Source organism: Ruditapes philippinarum, unplaced genomic scaffold (assembly GCF_026571515.1).
Source record: "Ruditapes philippinarum isolate M1 unplaced genomic scaffold, ASM2657151v2 ctg5386_1_1_1_1, whole genome shotgun sequence".
NCBI lineage: Eukaryota > Metazoa > Mollusca > Bivalvia > Venerida > Veneridae > Ruditapes > Ruditapes philippinarum.
The window spans coordinates 686-21,155 of NW_026860746.1; the positions used below are offsets into that span (position 1 = coordinate 686).

At 33.0% G+C, this 20,470-nt stretch overlaps 1 protein-coding gene across 4 annotated transcripts in view; it reads left to right on the forward strand.

Annotated features, from left to right (window-relative positions):
- Positions 1 to 653: 653 nt before the first annotated feature.
- LOC132713254 (delphilin-like) overlaps positions 654 to 20,470 on the forward strand; it is a gene marked incomplete at its 5' end in the record, with an annotated part of 45,011 nt that continues 25,194 nt past the window's right edge. For 3 of the 4 annotated variants that reach the window (XM_060695759.1, XM_060695757.1, XM_060695760.1), the window contains 14 exon segments: positions 654 to 794; positions 6,450 to 6,605; positions 7,129 to 7,217; positions 9,348 to 9,478; positions 11,083 to 11,153; positions 11,501 to 11,649; positions 12,612 to 12,665; positions 13,504 to 13,645; positions 14,751 to 14,911; positions 15,642 to 15,688; positions 16,460 to 16,535; positions 17,025 to 17,126; positions 18,435 to 18,917; positions 19,806 to 19,994. In XM_060695759.1, the coding sequence (XP_060551742.1) occupies positions 654 to 794; positions 6,450 to 6,605; positions 7,129 to 7,217; positions 9,348 to 9,478; positions 11,083 to 11,153; positions 11,501 to 11,649; positions 12,612 to 12,665; positions 13,504 to 13,645; positions 14,751 to 14,911; positions 15,642 to 15,688; positions 16,460 to 16,535; positions 17,025 to 17,126; positions 18,435 to 18,917; positions 19,806 to 19,994 (1,991 nt within the window). 4 annotated transcript variants of the gene reach the window in all.

The following is a 20,470-nucleotide window of genomic DNA, read 5'->3' on the forward strand; positions in this document are numbered from 1 at the left end:
TTTTTTGCCATGTCATTTCTAAATGAAGTGATAAAGTTTGATTAATCATAGTAGTAAAAAATTGTTAATTTGATTGTTGTTGCTGCCATGTCAGTATTATGGGGGATTTATCCCCCTAGTTTTCAATTCTCTTAAAAGAAATATAATTTTTAAGGCTAATTTTACGTGGAAATCTGTTAGATTTAACAGTATGGGCTATACAGACTGATCAGGTTCTCAATTTTTGAAAAAAGATTTATTATAAATCCCTCAAATTTACAGTCGGCCAGTCTAAATTCAAATAGGAGAAGTCTGTTACACAAAGTCAAAGTGGAAATGGTTGAGGATATAATGCATAATTGTTTCTTGTGGTAAATTGTTTATAAACAAAACCCTCTAAATCAAAATAAACTAGCTGAAAAAATGATGAATGTAGGAAACTTCAAGTGCATAGCAAGATAAGGCAAACAGGCAATTTATTGAGAAAAAGCAGACGTTACTTCAAAACAGAGTAATAATCCAGCAATTTTCAGCAGTTTTGTCTTGTTTTGACTTGAAAACAGACTGATATGCATAAGAAAGTTTACAGTGACATACATATGTTATAACTACAAAGCAGAGTGATTTTTATACAAAAGTTTACATTGACATACATATTTTTCTCCGTTTTTCAGACCTTTTATACCTCCCCGTCAGAGAATCCGGTTTGATGACATCACACGGCAACAGCAACAGTATATGGCCAAAATGAAATCAACGCCAGAAAAAAGTATCAACGGTACTCCGTCTGCTTCTCACAAACTTGGTCAAAGAAGGTAATTCATCATTCTTAGTAATGATTGGTATGACTGACTCAATTGATACTGTGGGTACGAATCTTGGCAGCCGGTCGCTAAATTTCCTACCATAAGACAGCTGTCAAGCTCACTGTTCAGAAGGGCGGTGATTCTACTTAATGATTATCAGAGATTCTAGCTTGCTCATGCATGCTTATAAATGCATCTCCTTCAGTGATCAAGCCTGAAACTTTTACTGTCTGGGGTCAATTTACCCTAAAACAAAAGAAAAACATAATTATTCTTTAGTGAACAAGTCTGAAACTTTTAATCAGGGTAAATAAACATGAATCTCATAGAAATATTTCCAGTTCCTACTTGTCAAAAAACCTAAGTGGACTCCCTTTAAGAGATGATAGTTTCGTAAATGACCTTTTCTCTAATTTTGACAGCATTTGTCACTGATCTATCTTCTCAACATTGTTAATACATGTATAGATAATATTTAAAACTTCTGTATGAATAAATTGAGTGATTCATTCTTAGCTAGCATTTCCATAGAATAATTATAACATTTGGTGTCTGAGATATATTTCAAAGGGGGCGTATAAATGCCATTTATATACACTGTGGTGAACATTTAAGTATATCTTTACTCTTTAGCATAAATATAAATGTTGTTGTTGAGCATTTATAGGATGGAGAAAAACAGAATCCCTAAAGAAAGCTCAACACGGCATAATTGAAAATGATGCAGTTGACTCTGTTCATAGACAGTACCGGAAAGTAGTTAGGATGCCCCTCAGGATTACAATGCTGAAACACTTGTAAATTGCTGAGTTTATATTATGAATACTTATAATATGGTTGATTAAATTTTATATTATACTTAATAGGCTATTTCAAATTAAGAAAAATCGATTTTGCATGAAGGTTTCAAAGGCCTGTAAATGTGTACAAATTTTTATGTCCACTCCCGGTATTGGGCTTCGTCCTGCTAACGTTGCCTTGTCTTGTTTATCTTTTTTCTTGTATTCTTGTTTTTCATGATTATTCTGAAACAGATAAAGAATCCTTAAAATTTTTGGGATGTAATTCATGGAAGGGCACATGAGGTTCCCGCATATCCTGTAGCAAAGCTTGAATGGTCCCATATGACCACAACAATATACATGTAACTAAAATCCCAACTTAAGGGGTCCATACTCTCAGTGCCTGAAAGGGCAGATGGACCTTTATAAGCATAGTATAAACAAAAATAACTGTATTAAGAATTATTGTATTCATTGGTGACTTTGGACAATTTATTTCAGATGAAAATAATATAACTTGTTAACAGTCAGGGATATTTGATTTCCCTGACAAGATAGAAGCTTTGGGTCGATCAATAAATCAATTTGTAAACCTCTTGACATGCTTTTCGCTTAGAGATACTTTTAATTGATGAAAGCTGTTTTGTTATTAATCTAATTGCAAGTTTAAGAGAAGTCGATTTTGTCAGGCTGTGATGCCATGTTATCTTTTATACAGGGCAAATTTGTGAAAAGTAAGCCGCAAAAAATACAAAAAAATAATCGCCAAAGAAGTTTTGCATTGTAGCAATGAATGATGAATTATTTTTACAAAGAATTTAAAGGGACTCCACTGAGGTTTTTTGATTTGACGGTACTTGAAATATTTTTTCAAGATAATAATATTCAGTTTCATGTAGATAGTGCAAATTTTTTTATATTATTCAAACCTTCTGAAAAATGAGCCAAAATTGAAAAGTGTTTTTCACTTAATCAAATAAATAAGAGCACAAAAATTGATTTTTATTTTACTTCTGAGAATATTTCTTAATTATCTTCTGCATTATCTTTCTGTTTAAGTACCCTAGCTGTTCTATGTGAAAAATTCAGATTTTATGTTTTTAGGCTTTTGGACGTCAGTGGAGTTCCTTTAAGGTAATAGGGGAATGATTATAACAGTATTGTTGACTGAAGGAGAAGCAAGATCTGATAATTATCCTCATGATTAATGGGAAATCATTTTGTGATTTTACAAGATCTTTGCTTCTTTCATGTTTGTTCACTTTTATCTTATTTGACAAGAAAAATTACCCTTGAAACTAAATACAAGATACTTTGGAACAGAAGGGTTTATGTCTTTTTGATGTGCATGTTTGAATGTTATAATAAGATGTGAATTGTCCATGTGAATAGCCTTTTCAACATCAAAAGGTTTATGTTATTTGGGTTAGAATTAGCTGATTGATTTCTCTGGAAGTTCAGTGTGGCATAAATCTTAAATCACCAATAATGTTTGAAGTTAATGCTATGAAAACAATTTATGATGATCCTTTTGTTGCTGGTATCCACTTTAAAGAAAGCAATAGTTTCTGTGAAAGAATTAAACTTATTTAAAGGTGTTATTTTTGTACAAAACAGATTTTCAATAAACTGTTTTATCATTCTGTGACATCATTGGCATTGGTGTAAGACTGAAATATTGTGACAATGGTGTAAGACTAAAATGCTGTGATAATAGTGTAAGACTAAAATGTTGTGGCATTATTGTAGATTAAAATAGTCTGACAGTGATGTGAGACTGAAGTACTGTGACAAAAGTATATGCCTGAAATACTGTGACAATGATGTAAGATTGGGAGAGTGTGACATTGATAAATGATTGATAATACCCTTACAAAAGTGTAAGACAGAAATAGTGTGATAGTGAAACATGGCTGAAATAGTGAGATTATGGTGTTAACAAAATAGTGTGACAAAAGTGTGTGACTGAAATACTGTCACAGCGATACATGACTAAAATAGTGTGACAAAAGTGTATGACTAAAATACTGTGACAAAGATGTCTGACTGAAATACCGTGACAATGATACATGCCTCATAGTGTGGTTGAACTAATGTGTGACATTGATGTTTAACTGAAATATTGTGACAATGGTTTATCAGGCTGAAATATTGACAATAGTTTATGACTGTTATACTGTGACAGCAGTTTAAGACTTTAACACTATGACAGTAGTATATCAGGCTGAAATACTGTGACAATAGTTTAAGACTTTAATACTGTGACAGTAGTATATCAGGCTGAAATACTGTGACAATAGTTTAAGACTTTAATACTGTGACAGTAGTGTATCAGGCTGAAATACTGTGACAATAGTTTATGACTGTAATACTGTGACAGTAGTGTATCAGGCTGAAATACTGTGACAATAGTTTATGACTGTAATACTGTGACAGTAGTGTATCAGGCTGAAATACTGTGACAATAGTGTATGACTGTAATACTGTGATAATAGTGTATGACTGTAATACGGTGACAATAGTGTATGACTATAATACTGTGACAATAGTGTATGACTGTAATATGGTGACAAGAGTGTATGACTGTAATACTGTGACAATAGTGTATGACTGTAATACTGTGACAATAGAGTATGACTGTAATACTGTGACAATAGTGTATGACTGTAATACTGTGACAATAGAGTATGACTGTAATACTGTGACAATAGAGTATGACTGTAATACTGTGACAATAGTGTAGGACTGTAATACTGTGACAATAGTGTATGACTGTAATACTGTGACAATAGAGTATGACTGTAATACTGTGACAATAGTGTATGACTGTAATACTTTGACAATAGTGTATGACTGTAATACTGTGACAATAGAGTATGACTGTAATACTGTGACAATAGTGTATGACTGTAATACAGTGACAATAATGTATGACTGTAATACTGTGACAATAGAGTATGACTGTAATACAGTGACAATAATGTATGACTGTAATACTGTGACAATAGAGTATGACTGTAATACTGTGACAATAGTGTATGACTGTAATACGGTGATAAGAGTGTATGACTGTAATACTGTGACAAGAGTGTATGACTGTAATACTGTGACAATAGTGTATGACTATAATACTGTGACAATAGAGTATGACTGTAATACTGTGACAATAGAGTATGACTGTAATACTGTGACAATAGTGTATGACTATAATACTGTGACAATAGAGTATGACTGTAATACTGTGACAATAGTGTATGACTGTAATACTGTGACAATAGAGTATGACTGTAATACTGTGACAATAGTGTATGACTGTAATACTGTGACAATAGAGTATGACTGTAATACTGTGACAATAGAGTATGACTGTAATACTGTGACAATAGTGTATGACTGTAATACGGTGACAATAGTGTATGACTGTAATATGGTGACAATAGTGTATGACTGTAATACAGTGACAATAATGTATGACTGTAATACTGTGACAACAGAGTATGACTGTAATACTGTGACAATAGTGTATGACTGTAATACGGTGACAACAGTGTATGACTGTAATACAGTGACAATAATGTATGACTGTAATACTGTGACAATAGAGTATGACTGTAATACTGTGACAATAGTGTATGACTGTAATACTGTGACAATAGAGTATGACTGTAATACTGTGACAATAGAGTATGACTGTAATACTGTGACAAGAGTGTATGACTGTAATACTGTGACAATAGTGTATGACTGTAATACTGTGACAATAGTGTATGACTGTAATACTGTGACAATAGTGTATGACTGTAATACTGTGACAAGAGTGTATGACTGTAATACTGTGACAATAGTGTATGACTGTAATACTGTGACAATAGTGTATGACTTTAATTCTGTGACAATAGTTATTGACTGTAATACTGTGATAATAGTTATTGACTGCAATACTGTGACAATGGTTAATGACTGTAATACTGTGACAGTAGTTAAATATTGTAATACTGTGACAATAGTTTAATATTGTAATACTGTGACAATAGTTTATGACTGTAATACTGTGACAATAGTGTATGACTGTAATACTATGACAATAGTGTATGACTGTAATACTGTGACAATAGTGTAAGACTGTAATACTGTGACAATAGAGTATGACTGTAATACTGTGACAATAGTGTATGACTGTAATACTGTGACAATAGTGTATGACTTTAATACTGTGACAATAGAGTATGACTGTAATACTGTGACAATAGTGTAAGACTGTAATACTGTGACAACAATGTATGACTGTAATACTGTGACAATAGAGTATGACTGTAATACTGTGACAACAGTGTATGACTGTAATACTGTGACAATAATGTATGACTGTAATACTGTGACAATAATGTATGACTGTAATACTGTGACAATAATGTATGACTGTAATACTGTGACAATAGTGTATGACTGTAATACTATGACAAAAGTTTAAGACTGTAATACTGTGACAATAGTGTATGACTGTAATACTGTGACAATAGTGTATGACTGTAATACTGTGACAATAGTGTATGACTGTAATACTGTGACAATAGTGTATGACTGTAATACTGTGACAAAAGTTTAAGACTTTAATACTGTGACAATAGTGTATCAGATTGAAATACTGTGACAATAGTTTATGACTGTAATACTGTAATATTGGTGTGACAGTGATGTGTGAGAGGAATAATATAATGTATGGCATAATTTATTGTTACAATGATGTTGATATTGACAGAAAAGGAAAGTTCCTGGATCTCTGATTTTAAAACATTAAAAATGAGTTTGACATAATGAAAATTATGAGCATGCCTTTAGAATGACCTTTATTTGTATCAAATGTGTCTGATTTATTTTGCAGAGCTTTGCAGATTGTAAGGGAGAACAACAGTTTTGGATTTGTAATAAAGGGAAGTAACCCAGCATACATAGAGACGGTTGATCCTAATGGAGCAGCAGAGAAAGGAGGTCTTCAACCAGGTGACTTTGTCATCAAACTGAATGGAATAGATGTGAGGTATATATATTGTTGTAATTGTTAAAGATTCATTGAATAGTAGCTATAAACGTTTCTTTGATTTACATAAAAAAATTTGGTCTTTGGATTTACATAACTTGCCTAATGAATGTAATTGTTAAATCCTATGTGGCAGAGCATTGAAGGTTGCAGGCCACAAATCCCTTGCCTCTCACTGCTATTGGTTCAAATCCCATCAGAATCTTTGGATTATTTAAGTGAGGAAACTATCCTGCTGTCTCGCTGAAGGTCAGTGTCTGCTCTGTAAGTCCTATACCCCTAGTTAGAATTTTTTGGAATATGGTTCATATTTGCATCTTTACAATGCAATTTGCAGAACTGACACATCCACTGTGTTGGCTCAAGGTTATATGTCATCATTGAAGGTGAAATGTCAGAATTTTCAAGATACTTTTCGAACACCTACAATAAATAGAGATGATAATTGTTACAAGCAATAATTCATTTAAAAGTTCAGTCAAATGGGATTATAAGGTTTTGAATTGTTTCTTTTCCTTTTCAGAAAGTGTAGTCATGCACACCTGGTGCAGTTATTACAGGATAGTGGTACAGCTCCAATTTTAGAGGTTTTACGGTGTGACCAAGAGGAATGTAAGAATATTTAAAAAATTTGTGTAATTTAATGCACTTATATAATTATTAAGAACAATTATATTTTTTGCATATCTAGAGTCAGGGGTTTAATTAACAATAAAGATAGTTTTGTTACTATTTGAGAATATTCTGAAGAGATAAATATCTTAGAAAAAAAGAAAAATTCCATCCAAATAAGCCATTTATAAAAGAACAGAAATCTCTGAAGAAAAAAAAGCTGTAAAAAACAAGAGACATTCCTGAAAAAGGCAGATATTTTCCTGGGATTAAAATTGTTCAGTGTAATATTAAATTGGCTAAAAATAATTTTCATTTAGCGAAACAAGAATTGCTATTTAGTTCCATCATATCATGAATAATGTAATGTGATGTTGTTACATTCGACTGACTTTGTTGCTTTCAAATTACATTTGCCTGGAATTGGATGAACAACATTCATTTCCTGTCTCTAGACATGTTATTGTAATGCAATATGTGAACTTATATAGTGAGTGCAAGCAATTAAGTCTAGGATCTAGATATCTCTATCACAGTGATACCGATAGGTTGTTTTTGTATTTTCTGATCGCAAGATCAGTAAATACATAGCTAACATCCACGGTCTAACACAAATTTTCCTAACAGACCTAACAACGCAAAGTAGTTCTCACTCAGAACTGCTTAAAAACCAGCAATTTTAAAAGAATAATTTTTAATGTATGCATTTAACGAATTACAGTGCATTAAAAGTTTAGAGTAGTCAATAGAAATATGAGGTTACAATCACACATTTTGCGGATGAATATCTTTTTTACCCAATGAAAAATGTTTGGCTATTTCCGTAAAGCTTAATCAATGAAAATGCTATTTTTAGCTATGTCGATTACCGAATACTCCAGAGCGTAGTACATGTACACATAAATCTGACTGTCGAGTAGTGGCATATATACATGTCGTACTGTTTTGGCGAGAAGATTTTCGCTAAATTATTTTCATCCGTGTTAAACAACAGGTTTATAGTGAAGAAAATACCTCGAAATTAGTAAGGATTACAAACACGGAATGGAAATTCTCAATTTAGAATTACAATGTATTTGTTATTATTCAAGCTACATATGTATTACTTCACCGTGGTGCAGAGGTAGCGCGCTCGTTTAGGGTGTGACAGGCCCAAGGTTCAAACCCTAGTCGAGGGCAACTTTTTTTTTTGAAGTGCCTTTTTTAAGGAAGTAGCCGATAAAGTATGGTTGCATAAAAAATGAAAATGATTTTTTGATGCAACTCTAGTCATGCAAAATTCCATATGTATCAATCTCAAACTGTTACAGACGCAGTCGCTGCGTAAGATTAATTATAGTATATAAAATAAACTTATATAGGAAAATACATACAGATAGTCAGTATGATTTAGATTGCAAAGATCAGAAAATACCACAGAGGTTGCAGCCCTTTGATTTTTATGAGTTTTAGAGTTTGTTGTTTGATTTTGAGATGACAATGACCTTTGGTGAAGGTTATTCACCAGTCAGTTGTAACCCAATCCTACCAAATGAAGCCATTTTTTGGCCCATTATCGTAGAATTTTCGGTATCGATCCATAGTATGTACTTTAGTCATCAGATTTGTAGAAAATACAGACAAATGGTAGAAGTAAACAGATTGAAATCTAGCCCAACCTTGATAATACTAAAAAACATCATGGTCCCAGATGATTACTCATTCTTTAGTGTAGCAATGGATTGTAATAATCTCGGTAATATCATAAAATACAATTAAAATTGAGGCTAATAGATCACTATCTATGGCATTGTCTGCCCCCATGAAGAAATAAAGAAATAAGAATAGGGGGGGGGGGGCATCTAACTGTAAACTAAACAAAAGAGAACAATGAGGTTTAATATTCTGTTACAATAAAGTAAGGGGCCTAGCCTCTATCAAACAAAAGAAAATAACGAAAGAAATGGCCCCTTATTTAAATTCAGCTAGATGTCCATCTGTATGTCTGAAGACAATATTGGTTTCTGCAGGATAACTTTTGAATGATTGTGTTTATGCCTGGCGTGTATGTATGTTATACCAAAAGACAGGTTAAGTTCAATTTTGGATGCAATCAACTTCAATTAACTAATATCTAAATCTGTTTTTCAGATCCATACAGCTCTGGGGCCCAAGGTTCAAATTCTTCCGCATCATCAACTTCGAGCCATGCCGAGTCAGACTGGACAACACAAGATAATAAACTTATAGTTGACAAGGAAGGGAGGACGTACCTTGAAAGAGTAAGGTCCCAAAATAACTTATCGTGGATGGCAATTTTAAAATCTTAACTTACAACAGATTTTTGGGTTTCTGATAAAATGTAAAAAAATTTTAAACATATCTTTTCAAATTTTGCATTCTAAGGTCTGTGTGAAAGCCTACTTAAAGTTCACAAATTTGCCCCAATCAAACTGATTATCATTAAAAGATTAAGTGCTACAGTGCCTACCAGTCCAAGTGGTTTAGGTTGTTGACTTCAAATCACTTGTCTCTCACCTCTGTGGGTTCAAATCCTGTCAGAAACATCGGATTTAAACTTACGGAAGGTCAGTGGTCCTAAAGGTGTCTGCCTGAAATCAGGATTACCTAAGGTCCTCATCCACCATCATGAAGCTGGTACATATATTCACATTTTCTCTGTCTGTGTGACATTAAATTCATCAAAAGTAAAACAAAAATGATAGCTTGGACAATTTTAAGCATGTCACAGAAGCACTGAAAATCTTTATAATGTTCCTTAATTCACAGGTGGTAGGGGGGACATAAGATATTTTTAGTTTTCTGTATTTAATTGTCACAAAAAAGTCTTTCCACCTAAATAACAGCCTTCAGACTTCACAGATTTTATATTATTACCCTTCCAGATTTTTTCCGCCTTTTTGATTGGATATTGATCACCCGAAAGAAATTGATATAACCGAGCCAGACGGGTAATATACACACTAAATTTCCCCGTTGGGTACCCAACGTTGTAAACGACATGCGCTGAGGTGATGCGCGTACGGTTCGATTTTACGCGGTGTAAATTCCGATTTACAAGCACTTTTTAACTGTCAAATGATAAATATTTACCAAAGTAGAGTAATGATACAAATTCCCATCAGTATTGAAAACAAATATGACCTTGTGAAAGCTTGATATTAATTACAAAAAAGTGCTTTCAATAGACTACTCCTTTTCTCTTGTTTACATTCGTTAGGTACGGGAAAATACGTCATGTATTTATGTGACGTCATGTTGTGATGAAGAGGTACCCTAAAGGGAATCTTATTTCGACGTTTCATTTGAAACAGCAATGATTTTTTTAAAAAATCGTCTAAACTCGGCAGGGGAAGGGTAATAAAATTATTATTTTGGTTTTGGAGTGATATATGTGGATATATTACCTGCCAAGATAAAATATCACCCTCGCCTAACGGCTCGGGTGATATAAAATCTTAGCAGGTAATATATCCACATATATCACTCCAAAACCAAAATAACATATAATATTTACCTACCAACACACTTAGAGATCACAAGGTCGAAGGTCAAGGTAGTGCTTGTTTTATATTGATCTTTATATGTTTCTTCAAATGTGTTGAGTAGGGCATTTTAGGATTTGAAAACCATTCCAATTTATTTCAGATCTAACAATCAAATGCTGCAAGATTTTAGAACCTTTCTTATTTTTTAGATTTAAAAAAAAGAAGCTGATAGTGTAACAAAATCTTGTAGATCTATTTAAGCCCTGCATTATCAGAGTTTAACAGGACTTAACAAATTTTTTATAGTGCTATATGTTTATGAGCACAAAAATGTCATCAAAAATCAACAAGCAAGACTAATGAGTAATTTTTTGCAGGCAGAATTTTTGCTAACCACTAAGGAAAGGTCAAAGGTCAAGAAAGCATGGATAGAGTATGAAAGCACTAGGTAAGAAAAAAAAATCTTATAATATATCTAGTAATCTTTTATAATACGCCAAGTTTATAAAGTGCTATTTTCAAGCATATGTACCCTGTTAATTCTGTACAAATTAAAGAAATTTTTATATGGATTTGCCCAGCTTTGAATTTGAAACAGTTCATTCACCATGAGTTTAAGGGATTTCAATATTAAAGTACAAATTTTTAGCTACCAACAGTATAGAGCTTGGTCAGACTGCTTGGATGTGCAGGCATCAGTCTGTACAGTCAGACCTGGGGTTTTAGCGGTGACAAAGACTAATCACTTTCAGTTCCAGCAGGTTAAGGGTTAAATAAATCTCTTTTTCATTTCAGTAACATAGTGGAGTTGTTTGAATCTGTTTCTGCTGTCCTGGACACGCCCTCCAAGAAGACATTATGGATGTTTATCTTGGCAAGACTTTCACCACCTCATCAACAGTATTGTATTAACCAAATTTCCCTGCCTAGAGACATTCTGTTAGGTAAGGTCCAAATTATCCTTTCTTAAAGTTATTTTGGGCTTTACAAATTCTTTTATTCCTCAGTGACATTTTGATAGTCTTATATTGGGGTGTCCATGGCTGAATTGTTAAGGTTGTTGATTTAGAACTACATGTACTTGTCCCTCACTGCAGTGGGTTTGAATCCCACCAGAGACTTTGGATTCTTTCATATGAAAAATTTATTGCATTAGCTTACAGAATGTCAGTGTTTCTACTTGTATGCTCACTCATTCCTGAAATAAAGCACAGAGGGGCAACTGAGGGGCACCAGTTTAGCTGAAAAGTGGCCATATGAGACAAACAAATGGATTGATAATGTATAATTCTTTGAGATGATAGGTTCAGTCTTACATTTGGCTAGCTATATAAATAATACATAAGGAATAATAGGCTTCCTTGACAGAGTAGTTCGGTTCATTGGAATGCCATTCACTGCTGTTGGTTTAACTCCCACAATGGAGGCTGATTTTTTTGTGTGAGGAAGCTAACCAGTGCCAGCTAACTTAAGGTTTGAGGATCTATTCAAGTGTCTGCTTTAGTCTGAAAAAAATCTGAGGTCTCTTCCTTATCATTAATAGTGATCAGTTACCACAGAGTTATATATTTAAACCAACCAAGACAGAAAATAGAAAAATACCTTTGTTGAAAGCAATTTAAAATAAGTGTCTACATAATTATTATTTTCCATATAGGTGTTTATTAAAAAATCACTCATACATATGCTTGAACAGATCAAAAAAGGTTAAATTGAGATATAGTAGTAATGTTTTTTGTACAAGCAAATTTACAGCAATAAAATGATAGTTTAAGAATACCTGTTGCAATAGTAGATTATTATATCAGTAATAACCACTGTTTAAGTTAGAAGCTGCTGTTTATAAAACATGTACATCTGTTTGATATTTTTAGACAAAAGTCTCTTTTGTTTTTTTTATTTTCAGAATGCATAGAAAAAATAGAACATGGCAGAAATCACCAAAACTGGTCAGGAGATGGTAACATATGTTTTATTTTATTATTCTATTGTATAAAGTCAAAGATATAGAACATTTATCATACTTTCCTTTTGAGTTTCTCAAAAAAGCTTTGAATCATCAAACATGTTCATTCATGAAGCTCAATAGGGACTATAAGGGAGAGCCTCAGACTCATAATTCAGGGATGACGGTGAAGTGACAATTGTTCTTGGACATTGGTTTTAATTGTTATTTGTCTCTCACTACTAATATAGAAATCATGTGGGATTAGAAGTCCATGGATCGCTGGTTCTACTATTGGGCGAAGTGAAACATCCTTGTGACAACTGATATCAGACATTGAGCCTAATGGTCATTTGTCTCTCACATCTGATTCAGAAATCATGTGATATTAATAGTCAGGTCACTTTTGGAAAAATTGGTAATTACTGGTTAGTTAAGCAAGGAACGTTGGTTCAGTGGACTATGTACATTTTCTAGGGGTGACCATTAATCATGTATTATTATCAGTGTGTATAGTACTGGCTGCTGACAAGTATAAACAGGGCACATAATTATAATAATATTTTTTCTGTCAGACTTGAAGCCCACTATAACAGCCTGGTCTCTTTAGAAATTGATAACCATTTATACTCTTTAGAATGTTTTTATATTGCATGCATGAAAACCAATAGCCTATGGTTTAGACCTGTAATATCTGGCTTACAAAAGAGAGAGTAAGACCAGTTTTCTGATATTTCTTGATAGAGTTGGGAAAATTCAAAAAGAAAAGATAATTGTTGTTTTTAACAAATTTTACATTAAGGTAGTTCTTTCACAGGTTTTTCTTTATATTTTTTTGTTGCTATGGTTTCAGGTGATACAACCAGTACATCTGCGTGGGGCTCCCGCAAGTCCAGCATCAAAATATCATCATTTCAACAGCAGGTAGAGTATCTCCTCACATCGCGAGAGAGGTCCATGCTGAAAAAAGCCCTTCAACTCTACTCTGAAAACAGGTATATATTCACTTTATCGCCGATTTTATGACTCTGTAAAAGTGGTATTGCACAGCTGTGCATATATTTCGCAGTGACGTCATTAACATTGTAAAACATATTTAGTGTAAAAACATGCTAAATGTTACGGTTATAAAATGAAAGACTGTCTTTTGCACTTTAAACAGTCTTTAATTTGTTTATGTGATAAATATAATATTAAATTCCTATAGGTTCATTACTGAATTTATTGAACTGGTTGATTTGTTCAATGAATTCAGTATTGAACCTACACTCATTTAATATCCTCTATTTATTCACTCCTAATGGTATTTGTACAGTCATTTAAAATGAAGTGACTGACAGAGACTTTGGATTCTTTCTAAGAGAAGATTATCAAGCTAGCTTACAGAAAGCCAACTTGACCTTGTATGTGAAATAATACTCGAAGGGTCACCTGAGATTGTGGTCCTCCACCTGCGATCCCTAAAAGTCATCATTTGACCTCTTCAGTTGTGGCATGACCTAAATTCCAAACATTAAATGCTTTGAATATACATAAACCTTGTTAACTTAATTCCAAACCAACCAGTACATGTGTACTTTTTTTTTTATTCTAAGAAGCATAGAAGATAGAGACCTTTAAAATGTTTTTGAAATATATTTTAAGATTTAACAGTCTCTTAGCCAAAGATTTAGCCTGTGTCCTCCAACTTTCAAAGGAGACTTTTTTCTCACTTAAATTTCAAAGCAGTGGCTTATATCTAAAAATGAATTTGATAGTGGAAGAAAGCAAGGTCTTTTGCCAGTATTAACAGTTTAATTCTCAATGTGGCTGTGACCTTGACCTTTGACCTAATTTAATTTAATTTTCAATGTATGTTGTGACCTAGACTTTTAATATGAAAATATATCTAATAGAAAAGACATGTATAACTTGCTGTTCCATTTAATTTTCTGAATACTTTTGGTGATAATAACCCCTTTAGAAATGACATGATGATAATGATAATATTGAACCCCCTTACAAATGGCAATGGACTGTTCCATACAAAAAAATGAACAAGTCCATGAAATATATTCTGCAATATGAGGCTAAGAGGAAAGAGGAATATTTCTATTTCAGAAATGTTGATAACTTGATTGAGGATCTGGATGTCATTCTAGACACGCCCTCTAAGAGGACATTATGGATGTACATCATACCTCTGTTAACACAGATGCATCAAGATGTTGTTCGACAGAGAGTAGGAACAAAACAGGTGTCCAGTCTACAAACTACGTCAGGTAAAAATGGTCATAATTTAGGAAACTCAGTAACCATTGATCTAGGACATTTAGAGTAATGGTCGTTTGTCTCTCCTTGCTGATTGAGAAATAACATGTGGGGTTCGAAGTCTGTTATTTGTGGATTGATAATTACTAGTTTGTTATCAAGGAAAGCCGGTTTAGTGGATCATCACTTAACTACTAGGCCTTTGCTCTCTTTAACCCTTTTCCTGCTACATATCTTAAATGCCCTTGTCCATCTTTCAATCTGGACAACTTTTCATTACTTGAAGGGAAAATTTCAAAATGTTAATTGACTGAATAGCTAAAATTGAGGACCATGATGAGATGAAATGTGCTTGCTGATCTTGGTCTGCACTGGTCGCATAGGCTTAATCAGCAACATTTCTGTAAGGGAGACATGCAAAGATAGTAAATAATAATATGGTCCAATGTTACTTTAAAAGCTGTCTTAAGGTATAATTTTAGAGATTTTTATTTCAATTTTAATAGTTGATTCTCAATGATAAGGCAATTTTTTAGCTTTTTGGGGTATGGTGGGTGTTTTGATATTATTATTTCTTTTCTTATTTTCCTCTTTTGTGTGTTAAACTTTTTTGTAATACAAATCTTAATATAATACTCTAATGTTTATTTTGTTTTAATGAAATCATATGTAAAATACCTTGCTATAGGTATGTCCTTATGTGATTTTTAACATTCACTTTCATTATGATATTGTTTTCAGAGTCTGAATCTACTTTACCAAAGAAATCCACATCCAAAAAGGTACATGTAAGTTTATTCATTATCTTCCTGACTTTATTAAGGACTGCAGTACAGGACTGCAGATTGCAATGCATATTTCTGATTTAGTTCTGTCTTTTGTTGTAATATTGTTATTAAGACCTAACTGTAAGTCTTTCCAAAATGTGGGGAAAAACACCGTTAGAAATAAAGTCTTTAAAATAATTTATCTCATTACTAATAATTATGACAATGTCTGAAATTAATATGAGATTTGTCGGCTGAGTATAATAATGTCTAAGCTCTGGCAATCATGCCGAAATGTCCCGAATGTCTGGGATTGTCCCAGAATTCTAGTTATTTCCACAGAGGTATCCCAAACGTAAACATTTCCTGTAAAATATTATTAAAGTTCTTACCAAACATTACCTACAACCTTATAAAATGAATAACCAATGCCTTCCAAAAGAAACTTTGTAATTTCTTTGAAATTGCACTTTCGATGAAGTAGATATTCTTTTATTAAATTTTATACTCTTAAAGGTTGTTTTCATTTTCAGACAAAGTCTTTGTATGAATTTCCAGACATGCTAAGTCTCGTGATCTCAGCTGGGCCCATTCAGAAGTTAACAAGAGATAAAATAGAGTAATACAATGCTAATATTATGGAAGCTTTGGTTATCTCTGAGTTCACTTATGAGAATGAGTCATAGCTCAATATCAGACTGTGTCAGCTCAATATTACAAAAGCTTAGATGTCATTGTAAATATAAATACAAATGGTAAATATTGTCTCAAGCTTTATAATATATATTCCAGCCGTATATGTCATCTGATGAGGAGCATGATTTTATCTCTAGATCTGGGGACAGAAAATCGAAATCCAAACCTACTGGTATGTATTTCAAAGCTCCTAGCTTTTGAAAAGTCCTATCTTGATAGAAAGAACTATATGATAAAGGTACTGAAAGTTAGCCTCTTTAACAGTTAAGGGTTTAGACAGCAGACTTAGGGGTTATTGTCCTCTATTATGGCAAAGCCCTGTTAGTATGTATGCTATTACTTGGCAGATTTTTGTGGATTTATTTTGATTGTGTCAGTATAAACTTGCAGGTATATGTTTCAACTATTACTAATTCTGTAGATGCATTTAGACTACATCGAATCTGCAAACAACTGTAGTTCTTGAGTGAACCGAATCTAAAAGGGTTTCATCTAAACCTTACCAGAACAATCCAATACCTATGATATTTTATCAATGTCCTGTGATTCATTTATTAATTAATTAGGGGTTATGAAAATGTAAAAATGTTTGTCTGACAATTTTCTGTCACTTGTTCACTTGTGAGCTTATTCAAATCTGTATATATCATTACTAATACAGCTCCCCTTGGTGGATTAGACCTGTCAATCATTAAAGAACTAGAGGAGACACGAAGAGCTGTACAGGAAGTTAAAGAATTTTTGACTAAAGGACAAAGTCCAGGTACAGTATAAAAAACTTACTTAAAATAATACAAAACCTCTATATCACCATGACATATAACACTTTCATCTCCCTTATGTAATTATAGTACATTGTACTGCTTGACTAAAAGCCAATTGGATGATTGAATTTAATTACCCTCATTCAAAGTTAAATAACTATTATACTAGTCAAAGGTCAAACTGATTTAGAAAATATGTGTAAATAATGTATATCAACATTTTTTTTTCCATTATTACGAATTTACCAGAAAGTGTACACATTTTCAATGTAACTTAATGATACGATATAACATTTCTATGAATTTGCTGTTAATAGGTACTGCGAATTCACTTATATTCGTGGGCATGAAAGTTCGTGGTTTTATCAAAACGGGCATTTTCGTGGTTCTTAAATTCGTGGATTTTCGTTTTCTTGTAAAAAAAAAAATTCAGTAACCTAATGCAAAGTAATTTTAATCGCCGAACATTGTTACTTACAACATGTACATATCTTTACTTGTCACACAGCGGTTGTCAATAAATTTAATCCTTGCCTCTGGGTATAACTCTAATACAGCACAGTTACTGCCGATAATTGACTGCAATTAACACATTTATGTGACATGATATGCACCTCCATTGGACACACTGCCCCTGTAATTCGCCGATGTAAACATCGCATAATTTATAATAATAGCAATAGCACAAAAACTGATTAAAAATTATATAAACTGGAGCATTCAAAATCAACGAAAGAAAGTACAATAAATCTGTTTTAGCGATCGTATTTTTTATAATTTTGTGTACTTACGACATTAATATCAAAGACATTTTTTTAAAATTAATAAGAGCAAACTGAGAATTTTTATTAGCGCTAATTATTGCACTGCCTGGGTTCCCATATTAACTCGATTATGTCAAGTATTCTTGTTAACACAATTAAGTCCTAGTAGACTACAACGATCAAGTATGTATATGCGACATTTGTGACAGTAAATTGAGGACATATAATCGAGTTTTCTTTCAAGTTTCTTAAATATTGCAAACGGATTTAATATGTCACTAACCTGGTTATCTGTCTGTACTTACATTCATTTCACGAAATATCGGCCGGAAAAGAGCCGACGCATGTTTGTAATATATAGAACAGAGACAGGGTAAGAAGTATTTGTCGGGATAAAAGTTCGTCGGATCTTAAATTCGTGGATTGACCTACCCACGAAAACCACAAAAATTCGTGCCCCACGAATAATAATGATTTTACAGGATATAGAAGTTGACTTTAAAACTTAATACTGTGTTATCTTAATATTCAAATTTCTTACAGAATTTGATCGTGAGAATTTCAAGTATGTTACAGTTATTCCAATTGAACGACAGCTCCAAGAGTCGTCCTTACATTCACCAATTAGTATACAGCTTCCCGGCCAAACAATTCCAATGACCTTGAACTCTCAAAATATTCCAGGGGTTTTAAATCCCAGTCAAAGACTATATTCAGCACAGGAAGTTCAAAACTTAGAGGGTAGACTCTTTTCACCTGTGTCAAATAGTGGCGTAAGACCACATTTAAGTGATTCTGGACCAAGAGTTAGATTTCCCGCTAATTTCATGGGGTTTGAAAACACTGCTGAAAGTGATGATTCACCGCGGAGTCCACCAAGTTTTGTTATAGACCATGTGGACGAGAACAGTAGATTAAAAATTCCGCCAAATTTTATGACAAGTGGGACAGAAAGTGACAATGAGATTGAGTTAGAGAGGCGGGCCCAATCTCAGCTGCTAGTATCTAAATTTGCTAAAATGGGAGGTATGTATCACTAGGGCTGTCATTGACAGAAAATATTGTATCGATATATTGAAGAGTAAATATTAACAATATATTGAGTTAAAATACATTTATATATTAAGCTATTATACAGTTAAGTTATTAAACAGGGTCTTTCAAATTTCTATTTGAAAGACCCTGGCTATAATAGATGATAAACTCTGTCATCAAAATGTTGGATATGCTTGGTTTAGATATATAAAAATGCAACTGACCAGAAGAAACAGTAACTTCTGAATATTATAAATATTAAGAAAATGAAATTGCTGTTATAATTAGTTAATGGAACGTTGGTGGCTGTACTCGGGTGCCAGTTTGTGCCTGAAATAAAGCATGAAGGGGAACCTGAGGTCTTCCTCCACTAGAAAAGCTGGAATGTAGCCATATGACCATTATTGTGTTGGTGCCAAAGATATAAAGAAATAATTTATATTTAAACAAGCTTTGAGAATACAAGATCCATAGATAATGGAGAATTGTATAGGTCACATTTTTACTCAATAAATATAAACATCTCTTCCTCAAAAAACTTCCAAAATTTCTGAATTAATCTGCTCTGAAAGTTTGTTAAAACACAAGTTTTGGATGAAAAACTAGGCAGTGACAATTTCTGCAGTATATAATGTAATACATTCATGTACATGTATTTATTTGTATTTGGTATGTACATTTAAATTTGTTTGCAAGATTTTGATAACATACAGTTGTTTCTGAGATTTTCTTGAATTCATTTATTTATTTGCAAGAAATGTGAAAAACATTTGAAATTCAGGTGAAGATTCATGAAATTCAGTTTTAATTGTCTATGGTTTTGTTTTATGAAGCTCATACTATGACCTTGTTCCTCATGTGTTACACATATAATTTCAGGGGACACATTTAACAGACATGCATTGACAGCCTTAAAACAATTGGACGCAGCAGTCGCAGCGGAAGTGTCTGACCTTGAGAACAGTGGCGATGCTAAGAGAAAATCAGCAGACGTCAAAGTGGCGCCATCTATAAATGGGGAGACAACTTCGTCTGTACCTGCTCCACCTCCACCTCCCCCACCACCAGGTTTGTTGCATATAATTAATGAAATTGATAGTTACCATTTCTTTTATTCAATCATAATTCCAACAAATTTGTGTAATGAACTGCTTTGTACTTGGAACTGTCCTTTTTCAATTTTATAGATGGTGATATGAAAGTATTAAAATATGAATTAAGGTAAGACTACATGTATAGAGAAATGCAGCCTGGTCTGGTATTTGATAGAGATAGGACAATGTCTGCCATTATTAACATCAGATGCCTTCACCCAAGTCATAGATTGAAAGAGTTTACTCTGTGTGTAATATGCATATTTGAAATGAAAGTATGTTATAGGACGGTGACCTAAATTTTTTTTCATTATGATTCTCTGTAATGGAGCAATGTTTAAAAAGAATCTGCAAGCTAGTGTATTTTTTTCATCTTTAACTTCATATTTCATCCTAAGTTTTGTAGAAACAATTTACTACTCCTGTCTCCTTATTAGACTATCAACATAT